This window comes from Amphibalanus amphitrite, unplaced genomic scaffold, assembly GCF_019059575.1.
Source record: "Amphibalanus amphitrite isolate SeventyFive unplaced genomic scaffold, NRLGWU_Aamphi_draft 000778F_arrow, whole genome shotgun sequence".
Classification (NCBI taxonomy): domain Eukaryota; kingdom Metazoa; phylum Arthropoda; class Thecostraca; order Balanomorpha; family Balanidae; genus Amphibalanus; species Amphibalanus amphitrite.
This window is the reverse complement of record NW_024882272.1, coordinates 195,977-222,769: the sequence shown is the minus strand read 5'-3', so window position 1 is coordinate 222,769 and position 26,793 is coordinate 195,977. Positions and strand designations below refer to the sequence as shown.

General features: G+C 51.1%; 2 protein-coding genes across 2 annotated transcripts in view; one reads left to right on the top strand and one right to left on the bottom strand.

The window, feature by feature from the left end:
* The window catches only part of LOC122366014 (apoptosis-stimulating of p53 protein 1-like), a gene marked incomplete at its 3' end in the record, with an annotated part of 125,339 nt that extends 122,923 nt beyond the window's left edge, over positions 1-2,416 (bottom strand). Inside the window, exon 1 of the mRNA XM_043337744.1 lies at positions 2,402-2,416. Within this exon, the coding sequence (XP_043193679.1) occupies positions 2,402-2,410 (9 nt within the window). The remainder of the gene's footprint in view (positions 1-2,401) is intronic.
* A 110-nt stretch (positions 2,417-2,526) lies between these two features.
* Positions 2,527-26,793, top strand: part of LOC122366012 — a 34,448-nt gene continuing 10,181 nt past the window's right edge. The window contains exons 1-2 of the mRNA XM_043337743.1: positions 2,527-2,587; positions 2,850-2,904. Of these exons, the coding sequence (XP_043193678.1) occupies positions 2,527-2,587; positions 2,850-2,904 (116 nt within the window). The remainder of the gene's footprint in view (positions 2,588-2,849; positions 2,905-26,793) is intronic.

Genomic DNA, 26,793 nt, shown 5'->3' with positions numbered 1-26,793 from the left:
GAGACCTTAGGGCAATGCAGAATACAGGGCTTGAGGGCAGAGTAGGACACAGGGTCTGATGGCATGGGACGGCACAAGGCCTGACGACAGGGCAGAGCACAGCAACTTAGGGCGAGGCAGGGCACGGGCCTGAGGGCGATACAACGCATAAGGCTTAATGGCAGAATAGGGCACAGGGTCTAAGGGCAGGGCAATGCACATGAGGCCTGGAAGCAGAACATGACAGGACAGGGCCTGAGGCAGGGCAAGGCATTAGGCTCGAGGATGGGCGCGGGGCCGGGGCATGAGGACATGGGAAGGCACAAGGCCTGATGGCAGGGCAGGGCACAGTACCTGAAGACAAGGCAGCGGCACGGGGTCTGATGGCAGGACAAGTGTACAAGGCTTGAGGGCAGAGAAGGGCACGGGGCCTCAAACTAGGGTAGAGCAGGGCACGGAGCCTAAAGACGGGAAGGCAGCGCATCAAATTTCCAGGCAGAATATATAAAGTATCATGTTTGAGGGCAGGGCAGAGCGGGGCACAGGGCCTGAAGAAAGGCCAGGGCAAGGTAAAAGACCTAAGGACAGGGCACTGGGCAGGGCACATATCCTAGGGGTATAGTAGGGAAGAACATAATAAGGTGTATGACCAAGGGTAGGGCAGGGCACAAGGACTGGAGAGGGCATGTATGTGCTTAGGTACATAGTAAATCAGGGCACAAAGCAATCGGAAAGCCAACATCTTTTACACAGTAAAAGACCGAGGCATGTTACTTATTTTTGCTCGCACTTTTCGGCTGAAACCGTGGCATTTCAGTGTGGGACGCAGTGGTCCAAATTTCGCGAGGGCTACGTCCCAAAGGCAGGGGGCTGCGTCCCAAAATGGGACGCAGTCAGTATGTTAAAATATGCCCTGCGTTCAGGCGATTCACGTGCCCATTTATGTCACTTATAGTGCAGGGGGCATCTTCCCCAACGCCAGGGGGCGTCTTTCCCATCCTGTGGGGTAAGCTGCCCCCTTTCACTTCTTCGGGAAAATGCTTTATAGCAAAAAAAAGTTATCATATTTCAGGCACGAAGGTGTGATATTTTTGGAGAAAAATGATGTCGGCTTCCGTTGAAACTCCAAGTTTTTGCTTTCCGATCGTCATTTTCGAATAATATATGACATAGCAAAGCCCTGGGCATCTTTCCCCACTCTCCCCTACTTACCCCCAATAAAACTTCTCCGAATTCCAAAAACTACTCAAATTTCGATTTCCTTTCCACTGTTGTGCAGTTCAAAGCAAACTTTTCCTTCGAAAGCTGGTTTGTTTTCTTTCTTTTCTAGAAAAAAGTGCTCGTCTATTCCTGCGCCGGGGGCGGGGGGGGGGGGGCATTTACCCCAATTGCCCTTACCTTCGTAAGTGCAGAAGTCACTAAAAATGATTTAACATGAATGGTACGCAAACGTAGGCGCCTTCCTGCAAGGGTCACGACAATTTTCTCTCTTGTATCGTTATTACGCATTCATCGAAAGACATATTTTCGGAACAACTAAAATCCCATGTAACAAGCAGTCCGAATTTGGAGGGTCATGCTCTCGCTCCCCGCACCCACCGAACCATCACCACGGTCATAATCTCTCCGTCATCTCGCCTTCCATCTCGGCACCATCTCGCCCTCCATCCATTACAAATCACCGCGTGCGCCCGACGAAAATCAATTAACACGACCTCCACAATCCGAGTTCATCTCGGTGGCGGTCGCGGTGACGATGGCGAGGCAGCAGGGCCGAAAACGGCGCACCATTTTCGGGAGCCGGTGACGCGTGACGTGGGTGACGGGAGATGACGACCATGACGGCGTGACGTGGCCCGACGTGACGTGATTGGACGTGACGTGATTGATGGGATGTGACGGCTGCGATGATGGGATGTGACGGCTGTGATTGGCTCTGACACAATGGGATGGGATGCGAGTGTCAAAATTCCTATCGCAAGCATGTAGCTTAATTGAATTGCCAATGAGCCCCGGCCCCCGGACAGCCGGGCGGATCATTACAATGGTTTCAGAATCATTTATAAGCCGGGAACACCATTTATAAACTTTCGATGATTGTTCTAAATTAACAGCACCCTGTGAGGTCGCAGACGTGGAGCACTTTCAGATCCAGAGATACGTGCCGTTAGGGTGTTGTAATGTTGTATGGCCACGCCACGCTACATAAGTTTGATAATTTTCAGAACACATTCTTCATAAGATAAAACAAAACTCGATGTACAATCACAGGTCCTACCGAGATCCCACCAAAAGGGATGAATCACAGAAATCTGCTATTTTAAACGGATCAGTCAAGCTCTGTCTTATGGGTTTATCGCAACACCTACCGAAGATTCATCACCTAAGGGGATCATTGGTCTGTCGCTATCGCCGCACTTACCGGGATCATGGGTCTGTTGCCGCTAAATTACACTTACCGGGATCATGGGCCTGTTGCCACCATATTGCACTTACCGGGATCATCTGTGACTGTATCCAATACCCATCACCGTACTTACCGGGATCATGGGTCTGTTGCCACCATCGTCCGGGCGAGACGCGCACAAGATGTCCACGTCGGCCGGCGGTGGGCGGTCCAGAGATCCAGATCAAACTGCTGCTTAGATCCCGAGGTCAAGAGATCCAGGCTCGGGTCGTCCTTCTGCTCAGGCCACTGCCGAGGAGGAAAGAAGAGGCGTTAGTGGTGTCGGTTGACATTCTCTGAAATCCAGACACTGACACGTGACACTGACATGATTCACAGGCCTCGAAGAAAATGCTACATGCAAGCCCTCATGCACTGCATGTATGGTGTTCACTGTTCACCGTCCGTTTTGTGTTTTTACCAGGGCTCGAGAAGACGTGCATTGACATCAGTACCAACTGCAACATTTGGGCAAGAAGGTAGCCATAAGTCTGTGGTCACCAGTCCGGGACCTAGCACACCCGTGGCCGAAGAGGGCAGGGGCGCGGCTCAGCACGGCCTCCGGTACGGCGGCTCAGCACGTCGGTATGCACGGTGCACGGCCGGGCACGCCGTTAGCTCCGTGATGGGCCATCGACCACTTAGCGTTCTGTGGCCGCCGGCGATCGTAATCGCGTCATCATGTGGTAAAGGTGGCGGGGTGAGTGGGGTGGGATTGACCTACCGGCGGTGCGATGGGACAGGGCGGGATGGGGCCGGTCTGTCTGCCGGTGGGACAGCGGGACAGGGCGCGATGGGTCAGAGGGCTAGTCTAGATTCTAGTGGGACAAAATGGGCCTGTTGTGATCTGGTAGGGCGGAACGTGATGATCGACAGCCGAGGGGACATTGCGAGGCAAAATGTCGTTTTAGTGGGAACCAGGAACAGATATAGTCAAGTGGGGGCAGTATACTGCCGAATATGGACCAAAAAGCAATCTAAAATGACGCCATGACGGCATGAAGCATGAGGATACATCGAGCCTCGAGTGCACCGAATAAACAACGAGACCGCATGGGTGCCAAGAGATCTGGATAGACTCTACTGACAACCGGCAACAATAAAAAAGAGGAGTAAGTCCAGCGACATTGTGTGACGAACCACCGCAATAGCTATTCTGAATACCACAGTACGCAAGCTTCCTGGTCGGAACTCGTAAAACACAAGCTATCGTAATTGTATCAACATGCAATTCTAAATAATATTTACCAGTACATTGTCATGCGAATGCCATTCCAGATGAGATCACTAACTTTTAGATTTGAAGTTAGCCGGTCCCTTTCAAGCTCTAAAACATTTTTGAGCAAGATAAGTATAAAGGAATAAAAATGACTGACACAACACATTCGAAAACACCGGGAAAACATCCAAATGTGTACCGTACAGACGGTACAGGTTTGAATTTCGGTCAACATGACAACTGACATAACGCGAATATTGTCATTGAATAAAGCACACCGACTGCCATACGGGTGGCAAGTTAAAGAAAACCTGTTCGTCGTTCATCGCATTTCACCTTTTACGCTACATATGGGATTCCAAGCTATGTCATAAGCTCTCATCGCTACTGAATAGCAGCAGATGTCACCGAGCGGCCGCCGCTCCTTCCCGGGCAATACCACCTAATGGACGTGTTTGCTCCATGATAACACCGGCACTCTCCGAACCGACCGGCCACTGGCCAGGAAACAATGACACCAGCCCAGAGACCACCTGCCTGCATCGATAAACTCGACAGCCATTAGCAGAGCAAATGACAGGAGATGGTCAGCCCGCCCACAGGTGCTCGGGTATTCATTGGTTTTCATGAGGAGCAGACGGTAAATGTGTCTGACGAGATGATGAATTCGAAGAAATTCCGAAGTAGGATACATTGGGCAGACACTCAGCTGTCCACCTTAGAGACACAGTGACCTACCTACAACGCGGTGAACAGGGTACAATAATTACAGCAAATGCAGGTACTTGTGGTCACTTGCACACGGCCTTTCGTTCCAAAGCTTGCCAAATGCTAATTATAATCGTGCAATGGACATTTATCGTCAAATTGGGTTAACTACTAAATAAGGGGAGCATGGGATCGGCAGACCGACAGATAAAAAGACAGACGACCAGAGAGGCCACCGCGCCAGCCGGAAACGGTCGGGACAGGGCGGGGCGGAACAGGGGACAGGGGATGAGGCCGGATGTGAGGGTGACACCCACCCAGCCCAGGTTAGTTTGGTGAGCCCCACCCTGTCTGTGGCAGTCACAGGTAAGCAGATACTTTTTATCTTTTTTTTGTTTATGGCATGACCTGATTACTCTGGTGTTCAAAGATATGTGGTGTGTAAGTTGTATAAATGCTACCAGTGCAATGATACATAGACCAAAATGCCATTAAGTCCAAAATTGACCGTGACAACAGCGATCACAGGTGCGGTAAGGTCAAGAGCACATATTCGCGCCGTAAGTCGGCACAGAAGAACACATCGCACAATGGAAGAACCCGTGCAGTGGTAGGGAATGAACAGGCCATATGACACCCACGGAAGCCGTATATTTAAATGATAGGGAGGCATTGTTTTGAGCATGCATACAGGGTACATGACCAGACCATTACGAGGAACACGATCTCATGATGACTAAATCCAGCAGCAACTGGATGATGAAGTCACATCGTCGAGTTTAAATTGTCTGTGATGGGCCTGGATGCTGCAGCATTTAACAGTGTCATTGAAGGCATCGCCACGTTAACCCGTGACGGCGTTCAGTATGCCTGCACGTCCCCCGCCACAACACGGGCATTAATTAGTGACAGACGGTGAGGCCATCCCTCCAGCAGGTCGCACCTGGACAGTGACGAAACCACTGTGCATGTCCCAAGACCCGGGATTTTGAGCAGTAAAAAATGAATTGAAGACTAGCGAACTGTCTTTGATAGCAGCTGAACACAAACAACAGGAGAGAACAACGGATTTGGCGGAATGTCTTGAGTTTTTATTGTTAATCAATATAGGGTAATGGCGTAACCTTTCCCGAAGGGAAAATAATGCAACAATTCCTTTCAGGATATCACCGTTGCGTTCATTTTTGTTGTTACGGTTCGGCAGGTGCGATTGGTATAGGTATTTTCCGCATTTCATGGCGTGCAATTCGAATTTACTGGGCCAGTGGTCTGACTGTGTAGCAATCCAATAGTCTTATCATGGACCCTGGCTTATCCAGTTCACCTGTAAAGGCGCAAAATAAATACAGTTATACTCCAAAAGAACCTTGTCATTCGAAAGCAGGTGTGTAATGTTTAGGGTTACATTAAGTCACAAGGTGTACAGATATTTGCTTGAGCCAGCGCTATCCAGCGTTACTACTGGCCTGAATGGGGCGAATCAGGACAGCACCATAAACCGATGACGTTATGTATTACATCACTATTACACCCACGATGTATCAGCCAGCAGGTAAACTCCTCAAACACTGCAGTCTGCTGCTGGGTATAAACTTCCCGAAAGGAAAACCGGCCCGGTCCGGGCTGTCTGGAGGCTTAGTGCCACACCTGTACCTGGTGACAGCCCACCAGGCCCCGGACGGGCACGGCACACAAGTAAATATACAGCTGTACGACTCGAGTCCCGTACTGAGGTAACTCGCGGAGAAAGTGGAATTCACGGCACTTCAGTGACCGCGAGCGCAACAACGATGCATTGTTCATGAGACAGAAGGCAATATAATGCATGGCTGAACACCCACTCAACTAGAACTATACAGTAACTGTTACAAAACCTCCCCTTCTGTACACCACTGTCTCAATTATAATAAAATCACGTTCGTCTTTTGTAGCAGACTCACGCGTATGTATTGTATTGTATGTATTGTATTTTTATGAATACAATACATACATACATACATACGCGCGCGCTGGTGGCTGTTCAAATGGACAGCACTCGCCGCCGACCGGTCCCGCGGCGCGCCACGGTCAACACGGCTGCAGTGCCGGCGGAGGGCCGGTTTTGGCGCCAAACCGCACCCCCACGTGGCCCAGCCAGCCAGCCAGCCGGCCGGCCCACCGCCGCCGCCGCCGTCGTCGTCACGTTGCACGGTCCAACGCCGCCAGACAGCGGGTGAAGCGAGAGAGACCTTGGTAGCGAAGACGTGCGAGAGCGACCGTCAGTTCAGAATCAGCGCCCGTCGCCGGTTAGACTGCATGGAGACATTGCCATAAACTGCCGAGCGCGGGAGGAAGATGGACCACGTCCCATGATCAGAAAGACGAGTACGACCCGCCACCGATCTCCAGGCGAGATAGACTGCAGGCAGGGTGCAACCAAAGACCGAACAAACCTGATAATTAATTGTGGAATACAGAACTTTGAGACGTTCCAGAGCTGAAATCACGCGTCTGCGATGTGGTATTCTGAATAAGCACCAAGTACACACAATAATCTCAAGGTATCATTGCCACTCCCATTGCCGAGGTCACCCGTAAATACTAAGCCACCAATAACCATCATCGTCTCCCTCCCTCCCATTGTCACCTCTGTCCGTACTGGAGTGTCTCCACCGACCGGCGCCTGTTTTCCACGACCTCTGTGACCTCCCGGCCGTGACCCGAGCTGACCGGGAGGAGATCACCCCTCCCCCTCGGCCGTCCAGCCGCAGCCGATGGCCGTGGGTCGATCTAGGAAGACAAACAGCCCCGTTTGTGGTCTGTGAAGCCGATCGTGATCAAGTCTCCGTCAGCTGCCCGTCACGAAAGTCTCACGGTCGTCATTTGTGCAACAAGGGAAGGATCCTGGTGACAAGATCGTGACCACAGTTCCTCTGAACATCGCCAGCCTTGTCAGGCCAAACTACGTCTTTGTGATAACGAGCCCGCAAACCCGAAACAAACAGCTACAAATTCGTTGAATATCATATCATCAAGGCCTCGAGTTGACTTGTTGATCTCACCTAACCTGACCCGACCTGTCTATTCAATACCGCGAAAACCACTGCGAATGAGATATCGTTTGCCCGGCACTCCACATCCAGTCAACAAGGAGCGAGATACCAAGAATTGCTGGCTCGCTGCCAGGATCCGGCGGGGGGGGGGAGGTGGAGGGCCTCTGCACCCCTCCGTGTCCATGGCGGCGTGCAACATACCGGCGCGGCCAGGGCCGAGGTCGACAGTGACGCGCCGATTCTGGAGGTCAGTTGTCGGCCGGTCCCGAGCGCTGCCGCCGGCCCAGAGGAGGCGACAGGTAGCCGGAGAGGAGGGGAGAGGGAGGAAAGAGGGAGGGAGACAAGAGAAGCAGGGAGATGGTGAGATAGACGTGGACGGATGTGAGGGGAGTGGAGGGGTGATAAGGCAAAGTTACGTGCTCTGAGACAAAACGACATGGTTTGAACAGGAGGCAGAAAACACAAAAAAGCCACATAACCGCTGGATGTGGGGCGAAATTTGCGGGTGATCGAGGCGAAGCTACACTGTAAAAAATGCTAACAAACCAGTTAGTTAATTCTTCAAGCAAAATCTAGTATTAAAACACACGTTGTTGCAAAAAACGGGTCAGATAACACATATGTTTGCAGCCTAACACCACATCTATTTCATCGAATTGCAGAAAAGCTAACATCATTGTAAGCCGACAAATATTATCCGTGCAAACCATGCCGTGTTATTTGACAAACATGTTTGTTTATGCTTCCTTTGCCTTTTTTCTGGGTAACGTGTTAACTAACAAATCAAACGCATGTTGTAACTCACAATCTTAGTTTTCTTACTACCCTTTTTGTTGTAGCATTACAAAGACCTTAGTTAATTGAAAAAAAAAAATCGCCATTTTGTGCGCCCCTCGTAGCCTCGGATTACGTTCATGAGTAGGCGGCGTTTATCCATAGCAAGAAAGCAATGCCAAAATGTTCTTGTATTCGGTCAAATCAGTACATGAGAGTATTGCGCTGTAACATTCGAAGATTCGAAGCATATATACTGCATTTTCCCGAACAGTTCCTATACAACAATCAACCCGAGTAAAGATGCCCGAACGAAAAGGGCGTTTTGATAATCAGCTAGCCTGCCCGCTGCCCAGTGCCCGAGCACGTGGGCGACGGTCCGAGCCTGAGGGAGATCCCCTGCCAGACAACTCAATCAGCACCCGCGGCGGCCACTGCAGCTCAGCCCAGAAGCCCGACTCAATCAGGATCAGCGGTCCTGAGCTCACAAGCCGCTCAACAAGTCTCCAGAATCGCCGCAGATGGCTACGACGAGTACCTCACGTGCAGAGCATTTAAAAATTGTATGGGGACGCAGGGACAGAGAAGGAACGCTGGCGAATCCGAAGAGAGAGAGAGAGAGAGAGAGAGAGAGAGAGAGAGAGAGAGAGAGAGAGAGAGAGAGAGAGAGAGAGAGAGAGAGAGAGAGAGAGAGAGAGAGAGAGAGAGAGAGAGAGAGAGAGAGAGAGAGAGAGAGAGAGAGAGAGAGAGAGAGAGAGAGAGAGAGAGAGAGAGAGAGAGAGAGAGAGAGAGAGAGAGAGAGAGAGAGAGAGAGAGAGAGAGAGAGAGAGAGAGAGAGAGAGAGAGAGAGAGAGAGAGAGAGAGAGAGAGAGAGAGAGGAGAGAGAGAGAGAGAGAGAGAGAGAGAGAGAGAGAGAGAGAGAGAGAGAGAGAGAGAGAGAGAGAGAGAGAGAGAGAGAGAGAGAGAGAGAGAGAGAGAGAGAGAGAGAGAGAGAGAGAGAGAGAGAGAGAGAGAGAGAGAGAGAGAGAGAGAGAGAGAGAGAGAGAGAGAGAGAGAGAGAGAGAGAGAGAGAGAGAGAGAGAGAGAGAGAGAGAGAGAGAGAGAGAGAGAGAGAGAGAGAGAGAGAGAGAGAGAGAGAGAGAGAGAGAGAGAGAGAGAGAGAGAGAGAGAGAGAGAGAGAGAGAGAGAGAGAGAGAGAGAGAGAGAGAGAGAGAGAGAGAGAGAGAGAGAGAGAGAGAGAGAGAGAGAGAGAGAGAGAGAGAGAGAGAGAGAGAGAGAGAGAGAGAGAGAGAGAGAGAGAGAGAGAGAGAGAGAGAGAGAGAGAGAGAGAGAGAGAGAGAGAGAGAGAGAGAGAGAGAGAGAGGGCATTTGCCCTAGTAGTGCCAGACGGCAATAACGCAAAACGTATAGTGTATACCTACCTGAAGGGACGTGCAATGAAATAATTCATTTCTGATGTCGCTCAATAAAGGCACAATGGTCTGCTACGTCATTGTCGGCGCACAACACCCCGTGGTTTCAATCCTCATTAACCAGCACCGCCGAAATAAACAGGCGGCGAATTCACCGGTCTGAGTTCGTCCTTCACTGTGGGAAACACGAGCCTCGCTCGGCGCCCCACTGTGAGGCACCGGTAACGAACAGATCGTGACCGGGTCGGAAGTCTGCTCACATCAATCACTGCCGACCTGGCCAATGAGGGCGGCTGGCGTGGATACGGCTCCGCCCACCGTCACTGCCGTGACGGAGCTTATTTGGAGCGGTGGCCGATGGGGGCAAATCACGTGAGCGGCTGAAATTGGCCACCGCACATCAATTAGCAAGTCTACCGTCATCCCCTTCACCGTCTTCAATGCCGTCGCTAAATCTGGCTACCTTCATTGCCATCGTAAGCTCCATCACCCCCTACCGCCGCTGTCCCCGCCACCGGGCTCGCCGACCTGGGGATACACACGAGCTCTCACCGGCGTGGTGGGGGCATCATGTTCGATATTGTCATTGTCCAACCATGTCCAGGATGTGCCAGTGTCCGGACGATGAGCGGCGGACCGTGCCAGAGCAAGGAATCGAGCGGCGAAGAGAGCAGATGCGGACCAAACCTGTAACCTACCTACCTGGGAAGGAATGGGACGGAGGGACGAAACGGGACGAAAAGGGACAGGTCCAACGAGACGGGACGCAAGAGCTGGGACGAGACTCGATGGTCAAAACCCGACCGGGATGGGATACAACTAGAAGAGAAGACACGAGAAAGGAGCGAAGGCGGGACAGGTTTATCTTCGCCAGGTGTCGGAGCGCAGAAATAAATGGTCTCCTGAGAGACGAGAGCGACAGAAATGACGCCCCAGGGAGGGACGGGTCTCGTGATGAATGGGGAGACGATGCTGGCGGCAACAGGTGCATTGGCGGCAGCGGCGGAGGAAACGGCATCAGAGAGGGAAACCTGGCACCCTCAGGCCTCATGCCTGGCAGTGTTTTGTTCACTTGTGTGAGAGAATAGTATTTTATGAGGAAAAACTAGCAGGTGCACGGTGAAACGGCATGTGTATGAACTTGGCCTGATCACGATTCGGGATTATCTTGGAAGAAACAACACAACATATTCGTGGCCATGTTATATTGAAAACATGCTCTGGTCGGTCGGCACTTGGCAAAAGGCATGCTTGGGAACTATAAAAGCAGGTATGAATATTAATCGCACGTTTTGGAGCGTCTGACGGGCACGATGAATACTAATCAGGAAAGATATAGGGAATTCCAGTAGACATGAGGCAAGGTCATGTGGTAGCCAAATAAAAATATTTACAGCTGGTAGCACATTGTTCTCTACGATTCGGTATCACTGGACAGATAAACCGCATTTTCTAGGTCCTGAATCAGCAATAAAATGTTGTCTCCATTTCACAGAACGAAGGCGAATACTGACCCTCCTGATCGTCCCGCATTTAATGGCACTGTGATGACCAATCGGTCAGCGGTACCTTGACAACTAATTAGGTTTAATCACCACTCCACTACACATCGACTAACATTGAGCGAAGGTCGCCACTGTGACCATGGGACAGTTTTCAGCGGGACTTTTCCCAGGGAATGGGACATTTCCGGACAGCCCCCTCCTCCTTACAGACCGCGGCACAATACCCCGTTAGTGGGCCCGGTCAAGGTCCGGCACAACAGAGACCGGCGTCGTGTTGCCACTCAAGGTGTAAAGGGCCATAGAGCGTGTGAAGTGCTCACGGAGTATACAAATGTGGACCTTTTTCTCTTTCAAGTATAACAATCGTCATTTCGAGTAACCAGATTTTAACAACCTTGCTGTTTCTACTCAGCGAGTGTCCCTTCCAATAACGTTTTCACGCTACAAAAGCCAGCCATCGAGGCACTTGCGAAATAAACGATAGCCTAAACGACGAGAGGCCATAAAACGTCACGCAAGATTAAATTGTACAGGGTCGTTGGTTGCTAGATTTACGAGTTTCCGACCATTGTGGAAGTTTGACATTGACGCCGATTCATTTTTCGTTGGTCAGATCCTGAGAGGAGAGAAATCGGTGGCCGGAAAGGACAGAGCACCAAAGGAACTCCTCGAGCCGGGGACCGAGTCGGCCGGCAGTGGTCGTGGCAGATTGATTTGGGCCATTTGCTCGGTGTGCCGGTGGACATGAGCGATACATCTGGATAGTTTGCTCAACGGTACTGTTTGAGAGACGTACGTTTACTACCGAGATTAATTTATGGTTTTCTGTTATAGGAGGAGGGAATGTATCATCCTGCTTTTCATTATTAAATTTGATGGAACGTAGTGTTGGTAAATTAGCAAATTGTAACAATGCAACCGCTCAATGAATGAACGAAGTTACTCAACTTCTTTATTGTATGAATGATACACGATTGACACAAAAATAGCTATTCTTTACTATTGCTAGACATGCTACTGAATTAATTAGGCAACACATTCAATGTCAAGTCAAGTCGCACTGCACTAGATCCCGAAACTAAAATGCGCTACGAGTCCCATGGGTCATGGACCTCACCCAACTTATGTCAGCGCCCCACCGCTCCCCACTCACCTGTTCGATAGTGAGCTCCTGCACACGTCACTCAGCCCATAGTGACGTCACTGGTCCGGTTTGAATTTCTCATAGTGACGTCAGTGGTACCACTTGGCCGGTATTAAATGCACATGTTTGCCGATTTACAGCACGGTGTCACTTTCCTTGGTTAGATCAAGCTCGTGATCATGAGCCACGGTCACGGATCACGGTTCACGGGTCGCCCGTGTCACTGATGACGTCACAGGCCGGGCGCGGTATACGCTGCACCACAGCAGCTGTTCGCGCAGAACACTGGTGAGAGCGGCCGCGCCGAGGTGGCCCACTGCCGGCGAGAAGAGACTTCGGGCTCCGGTTGTCCCACGACTTCAAGTGAAAATCTGCGAAACAGAGGCTTTTGTTACTTGACGCATTCTGTATGCATTTTTTTCTAACGAGATGAAGAGATATCACATCAGTAATGAAAACACTTCAGCCAAGCCGAAGTGTTTTCATTACTGTACGTTCTGATGAGGCCTAGAAAGGTGTCCGTCCGAGTTTGGTGACATAAATGCGCCGCTACCAAAGGGTTATAAGGTGTAAAATATCACAAAACACATGCGCAAATTCTTTAGATTCTTGACAACTACAGTTTTATGTTCATCGGTGTGATTTTGATAACACAAAGTGCCTATTCCTTATTCATCTAATTAGAACCTGAGTAAATAACAAGACCCATCACACCACAATTTAGTATATAATTTATTGGTCCGGTGATGCGTTACCGGTTGATTTATCACGTAGTCATTGGAGAACAGAGTGAAGATTAGGGCAGATTTCTATCTGAATCTCGGACGTTCGCCGCTTTATTATAGCATAAATTGCTGGCTGCGTGCGCCGCGCGCCGAGCGGTACCCTTTGTGCGCTATCCGCCCCCAGGGCACAGCGATACATCATACCAAGGTGTTTCCGACGATAACCGTATGTTTTGACGCCACATTAACGGCGTGCGCGTGAGAAGGGAACCGATGGATGATGAGATTAAAATGAGGTTCAGTCGAGTACAAACAATACCCCCACCGACGTTGGATTAAATGGAAAAGAAGCAGCTCCGGACGCTGGTTCAGTAGTAACACTGTGGCAGAAATGAACAAGCTGAGGACAATGGTCAAAGGTTCAAACCCGCAGCAGCTAAATAAACCTGCCCTTCTCCAAGATTAATTGGATTTGTAGTATTTCAAAGCTGGTATGGAATGCACCTATATTGGGCCTTGAATGTCTATCTCTGCTGGAGTTCGGGTAACTTGCATTGCGTTGCAGCCCAATAACCTTCAATCAATGATCTTTACAGTCCACAAGTGCAGCGGCCAATAAAAGTGGCATCGTTGCATGTAAAAGGTTGGATGCCTTTCAGAGCTGCAATCTTGAGCGAAGCCTGTTACATCTCTTACCACTTCAACGGACAGAAAACGTGATAGTATGAAACATGGGGGCATAAATTGAATATAACTACATAGCTAAATGGTCAGTAAAGCAATGTAGGCTCAATGCTCATCAGCACTGTCCGGCGATTGCACATTTCAATATCACACATTCCCAAAGTGTTCAGTGCGCAGCCGGTGCACAGTGCACTGTGTGACCGATCCACAGTCACACTGTGCATGGCGTGTCCGTGGGCGGGCTCCAGGTGACACCCCGCCGCCCGGCTCGAGGTCATGACTCAGCTTCTGCCGACCTCCACCGTCCACGAACCCAGCGAACCCGCTGGGCCTCACTGGTGGGGCCCATCGGGCCTCATTCACTGTGGTCAGAGCCACGCCAGACCACAACGGAACGCAAGGCACTTTCGATTTGATTTACGTTAAAAAGGTTAAAAACCTGGTCTCACATACAATCTTGCAGGATTGAGGACTCTGAAGACCTATTGTATCTAACTTTTCCCACATGACCCCTATACAGGTTATATCCCAGACCATGCACTGAGCCTGAACTATCCCTTACCATCAGGAGTCAGGACCATTCATTTCCAACGAACGCAATCGGATCAGACCAAATTTCCTATACCCAACGAGTCCCAGCTGCATCTCATCTGGGCCTACTGGGCCTATCAAGTCTCTCAAGCGGCCCCACTGAGTCCGCCGAACCTCACCGGGTCCGCGCCAGTGACCTCGGTCTCTGGTGATCGACCTGGGAGAGCAGCGAGGGGACGGGGGATAGGAGGAGAGGGTCGCACCCCAGCACGGTCACTGCTGAATCCGAGGTCCCGCGTCCATCGTAGTGGGGAAGGGCGACCGCGCTCAACCGCCGCCCACCCAACGCGGTCAGAGAGAAATCGTGCCCGAGCCAGAGAGGGGAATGACATTCGAGGTCAACCTTCGGGTTCTGCCCGGTCGGTCTGCACACTAATAGGCGCACCGGGGAATCTAGGAGGGACGGTCTCTCAAAGGCGGGGAGGAACATTTCTTAGGTGCATTACCTCCAGTGGATCTTCATGCATTAGGAACCAGCCAATAAGCATTCTGGCAAGAATTCACAGTTTAGAGTGGATAACCTGCTGAGCTACTGTACTGTGCTATGTCAGACAAACACACTCGCACACAGAAAACCCCGGGAGCATCTTCATCTCCGGGGCTCTGAGAGTGGGGCTGGCGGCGAGCCATACTAAAAACACGCGCATTACACTGAGTTACGGCGGACGATTTGACGCCCCTCTCCGCACACTCCGCAAAGGAGGAGGTCTGGGTCGCGTCAGGCTAAAAACGAGCGGCAATTTGGGCAAAGAGGTTCGTGCTGCATCGCAGACCCAGAGCGGAGCAGTCACGCGGAAACGTCCCTGGTTTCTGAGACTGGAATGGGGCGTGATTTGTTGCGCAGACGTGTTCAGCACACCTTAGCGCACATTTGTTATCAGGTAGCGATATTTTTAAAATAGCTGTCGATCATCACTCAGGATTTCGCGAGACATTGAACAAACGAAGCGATGTCTATTACGCACTAGAGCGAAGAAAACCAGTCGCGCAAGAAGAAACCAACCCTTGATAGCCCACTGGTGTGAACAACATCGTTCCATACTGCGTAGAGAATAAAGATCCTTGAGTATCCCATCAGATCTCCGGGCGCACGGGAGCATGAAACGCGACCGATGATGATGACAGAAAGCGTGTTACTCTTTGCCGCGGGACGCAGAGGGGTGCGGCGGGATGGTCGACCAATGCCGGCGGCCACCTAACGACCCTGCGGTCGACCGCCAACTATACCGGTCGTCCAAAGCCAAGGATGATGCATGGTTTAATCAGCAGCTCGGCAGCGGGGGCTTGAGCAGCTTGGATGCGCTGCAATCGGCATGGGATGACGGCAACGCGGTTATGTGTCCAAATATCCTGGAAACTGAAAGCCTTGCCACTGGCCCGTGATGCACAGTACACACAGCCTTGAGATTCGTATCGGCTCGAATATGCGCTGAGATGCTGAATTGCTGACATCGCAAACTTCTACATATAACTCAACAACTGTGAGATGATTACATTCGGTTGTCTCTCCGCCTCGGCCCGATGAACGATGTTCGCCGTCGATGGATAGCCGAGGTAAGCCAAGGTAACATAGCCAAGGTGTGCAGCAGAGCGGAACCGTGCCGCCGCCGCCGCCGCCTATGGTGACCGTGTGTGTGAGAGGAGGCCGGTGCGAGTCCCCAAGCCCTGAGACGATGAAGGTGACGGACGGCGGCCGGTCGGGCCCGGCTCACGGCTAATGGGCCAGGTGATTAGGAGACCGGCGGTGGGCCGGCCCCCGGTAATGGGATCTGATTGGGGCCACCCGGACGGCGCCAGACGGGACGGACAGACTGAGAGACTCGCCGGACGGACAGACTGAGAGACTCGCCGGACGGAGACGGACAGACTGAGAGACTGGGAGACTCGCCGGACAGACAGACTGAGAGACTCGCCGGACGGACAGACTGAGAGACTCGCCGGACAGACTGAGAGACTCGCCGGACGGACAGACTGAGAGACTCGCGGGATGGACAGACTGAGAGACTCGCCGGACGGACAGACGGAGAGACTCGCCGGACAGACAGACTGAGAGACTCGCCGGACGGACAGACTGAGAGACTCGCCGGACATACTGAGAGACTCGCCGGACAGACTGAGAGACTCGCCGGACGGACGGACTGAGAGACTCCCGGACGGACAGACTGAGAGACTCGCCGGACGGACAGACTGAGAGACTCGCCGGACGGACAGACGGAGAGACTCGCCGGACAGACTGAGAGACTCGCCGGACGGACAGACTGAGAGACTCGCGGGATGGACAGACTGAGAGACTCGCCGGACGGACAGACGGAGAGACTCGCCGGACAGACAGACTGAGAGACTCGCCGGACGGACAGACGGACAGACTGAGAGACTCGCCGGACGGACAGACGGACAGACTGAGAGACTCGCCGGACGGACAGACTGAGAGACTCGCCGGCTGATGTCGGACAGCTGGTGTTGGCCGAGGCTGACAGCCGATGTCTGACGTCTGAAGGCTGGAGACTGACGGGTGATGTCCTCCGCCCACCATCCACCGCCCGCTGCATGGCCAGTACTGGCCATCCGACTTTGGCACTGAAAGTGAAACTCATTTCTCCAGAACTCCATGCATCACAAAACAGACTAGCAAGAGCAGAGAAACCTTCCGTAGGCTCTTCGATCATCGATATATAACAACATGATAAGTAGAAAACAGCAATTGAGGACCGTCCAGCCATACCCTCCACAGCCACACTGCGCGCTGCGTGCTGGAAGCTGGGACTCCGCACAGCGCATAGGTCATAGCTTAAAGGGGACCACTGCAATGGCGCGGCAGTGCACTGCCGTGAAAATATTCTGAATTGAAGCTTTAAATTATATTTTCGCTTAATCACCCTGTTCCACGTGTTCAGCATTTTTGTTTTGTCCGGAACATGCTTTCGCGAGCAATAACTATGTAAGCTATGTTCATGTCGCTTTGATATGTTGTTCCTAACGGGATTACGAGCTAATGTACAATGTCTCTAAAAAAAGCGGCTAGCAGTATTCGAACAAAAAGAAAAGAATCCAGGGTTCGCCACAACCAGTTTTCGGATATTCTCCACTAGTTGACTGAAAATATGCCCTTGCAACACCCTCACATAGACACCTTTTATCTAATTCCATGATGATAGGGGCACGAGGACGTGCTTATAGTATGGTGAACACAACAACCAAGTAATATTACTGGCACTGAGCACGATGTAACTAAGAAGTTCGTCCTACTAAGGAGGTTAGAAGATATCCCAAAAAGAGTATTAACTCTACGAAAGTTTGATCGATTACACAATACTTATCGAAACAATCTATGCAGTGCTTGGATGTTCGATCTGTAGTAAACGTAAAGCTCCCACGAGCATGACGTGCTGAACTCCGTTTCGTACTGAATAAAAATTACTCCGTTGATAATGATAGCACGGTGATAGCCTATCAGCTTACCAGAAATAAGCTTTCCCAAATAAAATGCGGATTGGAAAACAATCAATCACAAACGGTACTCTCGGAGGCAGCAAAAAGTTAATTAAGATGGGATCTGATAAAAACTTCTTTATTGTTGGCGGCACGATCAAAACACCAGGATAAGATTTATGAGTCTTCCGACTCGTCATCAAAAGTTGTTAATGAAGCCGTTGCTGAAAATAAATTGTGTTCATTCAGCACATGCGTAATTGATCTGAGCTTTGAGATTGTAATCAATATTCACCACCTTTGAATATCAAAATGCAGCAAACCGAGAAGAGGGGGCGGGTACCTTATTATGAAAAGGATGAGGACATCTATCCTGATACGATTACCTTCTGTTCACAAATAGTTTTATTGATTTGATTAAAAAAGAAATGTGTAGCTACCTGTGTTGGACAACTGATAACCATGCTGTTAAGCTATACATTTACAGGTTGAGCAAGTTACATTTTGCAATTTTTATTTCATATAACAACTTTGATACCTACGCAGTTTTTCACTACTGATAATTGCATTCCTCTCGGTTGTTTCGGAAAAGTAAGACAACTTCCAGGGTTTCAGGCGATGAACCCTTATAGCCTCTAGGCATCGGTTATGTCTCCTGGAACTATGCGAAAGGTCATTCCACACCACCGGGACATGTGATACAAGCGGAAAGTCACAGACTAAGGGGTGACTGAAAGTGAGGAAGAATGCTTGGTCATGTAATTGCATTATTTCATCGGTAGACAGGAATCTCATGTAATTAGGAATAACTTCCCGTGACGCAATAGACATTACTTGCCAGCTAAGGCCAATTTCCTGTTAGCTTTCCAAGCCTGAAAGTGTTTTCAACACAAAACATTGCTCATCAGCAAGCTGATATTTTCTAGTGTGTGGCATGTCAATATTAAAATACCAACAAAAAACAAACTCACTTGTTTTTCATCTCACTTCAAAATGAGTCTAACTTTATCAGTCATCTGCATCCAGAGTACGGCTTGTCTTGCAAGATCTGAGGCAAAGTTAGGTACGAGATTGCAAGTTTCCGCGGAGAAACATTCGCGTCGACGTGAGTGGAACTACGGCACACAAGATTACTTGTCTAAGGGACATTTCGGAGAAGCTGATCAAGTTGAGTTCCTGCTGTACAACCTCAAGTCAATATCACTGGCTATCATATGGCGGCGGAAGGGGGGGGGGGGGGGGCACCGGGGCACCACCGTGCCCTCCTTGATTTTGACATTTTAACATATGGGTACACATTTTGGGTAACACATTTTAGCCCTATGGGTGTTGCATGGAAAGAATGGGACCAAAAGTCGGCAGTGCCCCCCCCCCCCCCCTTAATTGAAGGTGTTCCGCCGCTACTGCTGGCTTTAGCTCAAGCCAGTGCAATTTGTTCATTGTTGGTAGACACATTTGTTTTCTATAGAAGTAACGCGACTACGAGTTATTAAAGAAAAAAAAAACAGAAAAACAGCAATTAGGACTTGTGCGACGTGAAATACCTCAAATAGTTACACAATCATATTTTATGCTTTGCAGGAACAGCTGTGTGAAAAAAGAGTAAATCCTCGTTCTACTTATTCCTTCAGCACAGTTCTTAACTGACGAAATATGGGGACGCAGCTCGGAAGAGTTTTGCAATGGCTGTTTATCAACGACTGCTAGCTTGCTGCTTTCAGTTCACCGGGCTTCAAAGCGCCCATCGAGTGCGCTGTCCGCGACTGTCACCACCATGTGCTGCCGGAGTTGGACGGAGCGGAAGCACTCACTGCATCCAGCGCCGCAAAAAAAAAAAAACGGTGCAGTTATGTTCGAAATGGTTTGTATTTCTATGTGACGGGTCGCTTGCTTCTCATGAAAACAATCGTTGAATGCACTCACAAAGCCTTACCACTTATGTTTCAAGCAATGGTTGGTGTTTGCACCCCCCACCCCGTGCATTTCCGGTTATAATGGCAGGAGATGACTCATGTCCTTGTAAAGGCGCGGCCCATGTCTCCGAGATAGCATTCCTTTCCACAAGGCCATCTGATGCCCAGCAGATCAGTGCGAACGGGTTTGGATGAGCTAACATGAGATTATGTCCAGTTGAAGGCGTGGCAACACGTGTCGCACGGTGGTTTGAAGTTGACTTCGTGTCGACTATCGAGTTCGCAGGTCATCCAGGGAGAGTGAGCTGCTCTTCAAAAGGGAGCACGGACAAGTCGACGACGCTCTGTAGCTTACACTGCAATCTGTCACAGCAAAGCATCGGTCATAGGTAAGGAAGCCTACATATACCGATTAAAAAAGAGAGAAACAGCGGCAACAAAAACCGACACATCTGCAATCCAATGTTTCCTTATAACAGTGGCACAAAAAAAAAACTACAAAGGAGTTTGTGTTTACAATAACTTACGTTAATTATTCCACAAAACTAAGCTTGAACGACCTCTTCCCGATACCCGCATGCAAAACGAGGCGCATGACTCACACCAGTACCGTTAATTAGCGTAATGACCACTACCCAGATCACTACGGGATTTCTTGACAAAGCTGCCGATAGACATAGACATACATAGACATAGACATGTATTTGCGACCCTTCCACATCCATGGTGGCTATTCCGAGACGCGCGTCAATAAGATAGAAACTTGATATACATAAAACACACCTGAGGTAAAATGAACACATTTACAATGCAGCAGGGTACTCACGAAAGACGATTGTACCACACACACAAACTGTTCAACACCCGCTCTGACATTCGCCGGCAGCACCTAACCAGTGTCACGCAGTAGCCAGTCAGTCACTCGAGTCTTAAATCTGGTGATTCCCACTTCGCGAATGTCTTGCGGAAGTTTATTGTATGCATCAATGCCGCTGAAATATAGTCTGCGAGCACCTGCGTTTGTTTTCACACTCGGCCGCTGCAGCAGACCGCGTATCCTGGTGCTGTGCTGATGGTTACTTGTGACCAGGTGTTCAACGATGCCGACCGGGGCTCCAGTGGTGCGCACCCTATGTATGAGGCACATACGATGATACAGTATCAGCTGTTCGGCATTGAGCCACCCGAGCTGCTTGTACTTCGCCGAGATGTGATCGTACTTTCGTACGCCACATACTACCCGAGCACAGAAGTTCAGCAGTTTTTGAATCCTATGTCTCTGAGCCTGTCCGTAAGTGCCGTAAATAGATATACAGTATCGTATATGAGATATGACCAGACACATCACAAGTAATTCGATGACATCGGGCGGCAGGCAGTGTTTAACATGGGACAAAGCGAGTAACATGCCAGTGCATTTTCTGACGAGCTGATCAATGTGAGAATCGAAAGTCAGATATCTGTCCATAACCAGTCCTAGATTTTTCGCTGTCCGGCACTCGGAGATAACTGACCCGCCGAAATTGAGCCGAACTTCTGGAAAGTTTCGCAGCATAGCTTTTGTTCCAAAAACCATCAACTGTGTTTTGTCAGCGTTCACTTTCATAGAATGCGTCGAGAACCATGTCGATAACGCGTACAGGGTCTGCTCCATCCTACCAATCAGCGAATGAATGTCCTGCTTGCGGCCCGAGACTAAAACCTGTGTATCGTCCGCGTATTGAAAGATGGATGCTCCGTGAGAATGCAGAGCGAGGTCATTTGAAAACACTGAGAACAGCAGTGGGCCGAGCGATGTTCCCTGATAGACTCCTGTGGTAATGGGCAGGGAAGTTGAGAATTTAACATTCCCATCACAATCCCTCGCCTTAACCTGTTGGGTGTGTCCACGCAGGTAGTTCTCAAACCACGTGGTGTCGATGTTGTAAAGTCTGAGTTTCTCTAAAAGTACTCCATGATCGATCACGTCAAAACAGCGCGATAGGTCGATCAGGACAAGCAGCGAGACCTCGCCTCGGTCCATGCTGCACAGGATTTTGTCCGTGACCTCGGTCAAAGCCGTTTCCGTTGAGTGATTCGCGCGATATCCATGTTGCGATCGTGAGTAGAGCTCGTGCCTGGTAAAGTAGTCGTTGAGCTGATTGTAAACGATGCGCTCAACAATTTTTGAGATAGCCGGAACGACCGATATCGGGCGAAATTTGGTAGGGTCGTCGAGAACATTGGTTTTTGGCAGTGGTGTTACTATCGCGTGTTTCCATGACTCAGGGACATGGCCGCTTGTCAGGCTACTATTGACCACGTCTAAGAGTACATGGCCGATAGACCGGAAGCACCTCTGGATGAGCTTGACGCTGACGCCGTCCTCTTTTGGCACCGCATGAACTAGACGCTTTCATCATGCATACAGTGTGCCACAGTTGCTCATGTGTGACGGGTGCTAACCTAAGTGAACAAGTCATCACACGAGGCAATCTCACTAGCGCAGCATCTCTCGGTCTCACAACGCTGGCGGCCGTGTTGGTGCCGACGCTCACAAAGTACCGATTGAGCGTATCCGCGTCAACCTCGGGCGCAGCGGAGGCTGTGACCTTGGCACCGATCACTTGGTTCAGACATCGCCACATACCCGACCTGCCCACTTCGTATACACGCTGTCGGATGTGATCACGACTGTCACGACGTATCGCAGCACGCACCTGCGAGTTCAGCATTTTATAGACCTCGCGGTCCCCGCTCGCCAGTGCCCCGCGGCGCTGCTGCATTAGGCGAGCCGTGTCGGCTGACACTGACGGGGCCTCTGGATTACGGAGTTTGACAGTTCTGATCGGGGCTACCAAGTCCAGCTGTGGCACGAATTTGCGGAGGAAACATTCCCACTTATCCTGCGGTGATGGTTGCACAAACACATCATCAAACGGATAATGCAGTAGCGTGGCATTAAACTCATCGAACGGTATACGGTCAATGCTTCTGGATGTCACTGACAGAGGCCTGCGATTAACTTTCGAGATGGTTAACAAGGCTCTGGAGAAGTCGTGGGGACTATAATGACATTTAGTCACACCACAACGTTTTACGATATTTTGCCTATTCGTGGCAATGACATCGATTGCCGATTCGGTGACGAGATAAGCCCGTCATCTGGTGACATTTGGAGGGATTTTCGTTTACGTCCATCGCTGGCGATACGTCTCGGACAGATGCATGAATCTCCGACTGACAGCTGGGTATGACAGATGAATGACCGTCACATCGGGACAAGTCGCTGGCGTGTCGCTAAGTGACAGACTGATGTAAGACAGCGGACAGTGGACAAGCTGGACATTGTCGGAGGGCGTGCTATCGAGCGCTGGATTCGTCACGACACCGCGTAATGTCGAGGATGACCGATTAAGACAGTAGCCTGCTTAGGAACCTAGGACGGGGAGCTCAGGACGTGACTCTTCGATGCTGCCAGATAAAAAGGATATGACTATGGCCAGCCCTATTCTGCCAGCCCACATATCATTTGAGAACCGGAGTGCAGTGCGTATGAAAAACAGGAACTGTTGGAAAAGACTCTCGGCCAAAGATGATAGCACCTGCCTGAGCAGATTCTTGAGCCAACCGTAGCACGAGTGCTTGTGCGGTTTCGCACGGAAAACTCGTAACCAGCAGCAACAAAAATCGCAACAATTAGTTCCAATTCTCAACTGGAAACATTCATCGTTAACCACTACCTGACCACAGCGATTGAACATCACACAATCGTGACCTTACCGCAAGATCTGCAGCATTCCGTGTCCACTATCTGAGCACGTGCTCGGGGCAGCCCGATCCCTTGAGTGCACCGCTCGCCGCCGGTCTCGGCACGGACCACAAAGGGCCGCCCGCCGCCCCTTCCGGCTCACTGCAGACGTCCGGTAAACAGGCGCAGCGTTTCCCCGCAGATGAAGACGCCACGCGGGCTGCAGAGCCTCAAAGTTCCCGCACCGGCCTGCGCTGCACCGCCTGCTGCCGCGCACCCCGCCAGCACTCGATCCGCACCCCAGCGAGCACCCCTCCCAGTACGCGATCCGTACCCTATGCCGAAGCCTGCACCATACACCCGAGACACACCCCTCAGTCCGGGAGCGCACAACCTCGCAGCTGTCAGCCGCAGAAGTGGTAAGCTTCCGACTCAGCTGAAGCCAATCAAGTCGTCACCGACACACGGAACATCACACAGCGAAGGATTGTGACAGGCGACAGAATTTCATCCACACTCCGAAAGCACAGCGGTGATGTAGTCGTGTTGAGGCATCCGACACTCAGCATGCATGAGCGCAGGCAAGATATGACAGGCCCACACTGGTAATTTAACACGACGCAAAGAATGCGCCTGCTGTGAGCAAAAAGCCGACAACAAGCGCGGCACGCGTGCAACAATGACCAACTGCAGCGGTGCTGCGCCGCAACAATGACGCAGACAAGAGGCACGTGTCTGCATTGTCTGCGCGTGTTCGCAAGAAGGCGACTCGACTCATCTGACAGCCCGACAGTGCGTCTGACAAAACACAGGCGGCAGGTAGGGTGACAGGGCGACTGCCTGTCTGGTTACATCCGAGGTACCCGGCGCTGATTCAACCCAGCAACGTCTTATATACTGCAGGCTTGTCACCACGGAGCACACATTTCAACGGGTAGTCAGCACTTGACAAATTTACGAAAATTTAATTATGCAAGCGGGACATCACAAGTGACTTACATGTTTGTTTCTGGGGCCTACGGCAAGCAAACTGGATGTTCAGACTGTCGGCGCATTCACTGCCGACACCCGTATCTTCAGTTTAACTACGGTTCCCTGCCTCCCTCTTCGATATCCTCTCCAGGTCCAGCCGGCCTAGCCGGAATACCTGCCGGCTGCCCCGGGTCCAGCCGAAAGCACGCGGTGCGATCTGAGACCTCTCGCGGTCCGGTCCGACAGTCACCTCGCCAGTCGGAAGGACCGACCGTCTAACAGGCTCGACCAGCCGGAAAATCGGGAGGGAACGCGCACAGAGAGAGCGGTCGGCCGGGAGCCACGCGGGAGGGGCTTCTGGCGGGTAGCCGCGTGGGACCGGACCGCCGCGTCCGGATCTATGAGAGCCGGACGATTGATCCGATGGCTGTGAGACCCATGGGCCTTGAGCTGGGCGGAAGGGACTCGGCCTAAACTAGTGGACCTGAGGCCCACGGGTCCTGGACTGAGGGAGAAATGAAACCCACACGCCCGGAACTACGGGGAAAACCCAAACTTACAAGGATAACCCTGACATGATCGTGAATCAGACGGTAGCAAAACCAACAACAGATGAGCGTGAGTCAGACCGCACCACCCCCAACTGAGCACGGATGGCCACCGCTCACCGCTGCCCCCGCGGCGTGCCACCCTCGCTGGCCGTATGTTGCCCCGCTGGGAGGGCACGTAGAGCAGTCTGCCGACCACGAACCACGGCGGTCGAGAGACGTGCCCGCCCACGGATCTACGATGGCCGTGCTCGGCATGGGAGGGGCCGTAACAAAAGCGGAGGGGCCGTGATGACACAGTAGAGTCGTGCTAGACACTGAAGTCGCGCTTGCCACAGTAGGACCACGCTAGATGCAGCCCAGCACATTGTGCAACCATACAGCGGAGCGTTTAATTCGGCGGCTGTTAGCGCGGTATGTTTGCACAGCCACATGCTGTACAAACAGCGCATTCACCCACCAGTCAATGCGGCTAGTCGGGCCCGTCCCACACATCACATACACAGGATTCGCCGTCACAATGGTGTCGGATTTAGGGCCGCAATTAAGGGTAGTACAGGTTTGATTGGGGAGTTCTATTCATTCACCAGCCACAGCCTCATCTCAGAGCACTACATATGTGTCCGCAGACGACCAAACCTTGAGATGCCGATTGTCTTCGTGTCCTATTCCCAGCACTGTGGATTGCGGAGGGTCGCTCGTTGGAGGGAGTTTGACCATCGGAGCTGCGTGCCACCTTGGTGAGAGCAGTGCACGGAACGACGCCCGGCGGCGCAGGACGATTTACGAGCAACGGAACCCGCCTCAGGCAGCGGGAACACCGCGGGGGACGGCCTGACTCAGGACAGCACCGAGAGAGGACGTGCCATCCCCGTCAGAGGAGCACTGATGAGGACAGATGGTGACTGATTGAAGGACTTCAACAACTGGAGGCCAGAAATTAAAGATCGAGATCTTGGTGAATGATCAGGATGAGTGGGTCTAATAATATGAAAAAAGTTGACACAAAAAATCCGTTTCATAAAATGGAAGTACATTTCACCGTTTAACAAAGGCGTTAGAAGTAGCCCTAAAAGAGAAGCAAAAATGACTGAGGATGTATTCAAATACCCATTTGTTTTAGACGTTGGTTTTGTCTGCAGAGGTGCTCATCCATCACTGCTGTATAAACGAAGTGATTTGTAAGCAGCGCTGTTCATTGTCGCATTTTAAACGGCAATCAGCGAGAATAAAGCCCATGTCGTTTTCGCCACCCCCTCCATCACGTGCCGATGCTCTCCCATGTCAAACGTCAGCGCCCCATGCCGCTCCCGTCGTGACCTCACACCCCAGGCAGTCGGATCCCACGCAGTTCGCACCTCAACTACCAGAGATGAGCACTGGACAGATCCTCACTGAGACTCCTCAGTCTTTCCCTCCCGCGCCGTGCCAGCCTATTACCCTTCTAACTAGTGGGCTGGGTATTGCGCCAGTTTGGTAAATGGCCCCCTCAGGTCCTACACGCGGATGATCGCGGTCAGTACATCACACTAGAGGTCTGCACCGGCCGGCTGCAGCCGCGGCTGGCTGCAGCCCCACGGCTGTGGGCCGGGGCGGCTGCAAATATCTCCAAGAACACGGCTACGGCTGTGGCCACGGCTGTGAGATTTCAAGCTCAATCTAAAGTACTCAAATATAAAATTTTAAATCCTTAATCTTACATTCTGATAAGCAGCCTAGCCTGTAAAAATCATGCAAAGGATGCCCAGCAATATTGAAAGTGGTGAAGCCTTTGAAAACCTGTAATGGTTTTACCATTTGCTGTAGAAGAGTTTGCACTCTGGTACAGAATACTAATTATAGGCACCAATTGTTCCTTCATCATCAATAGCTTGACAGTTTCAGAAAATGCAACATGTTGCTGTCACATCCCCCTCAAATCAATCTCAATCTTACCTGGTCATTAGGAGAGCACCTTACAGCTATTGAAGATGAGCGTTCAA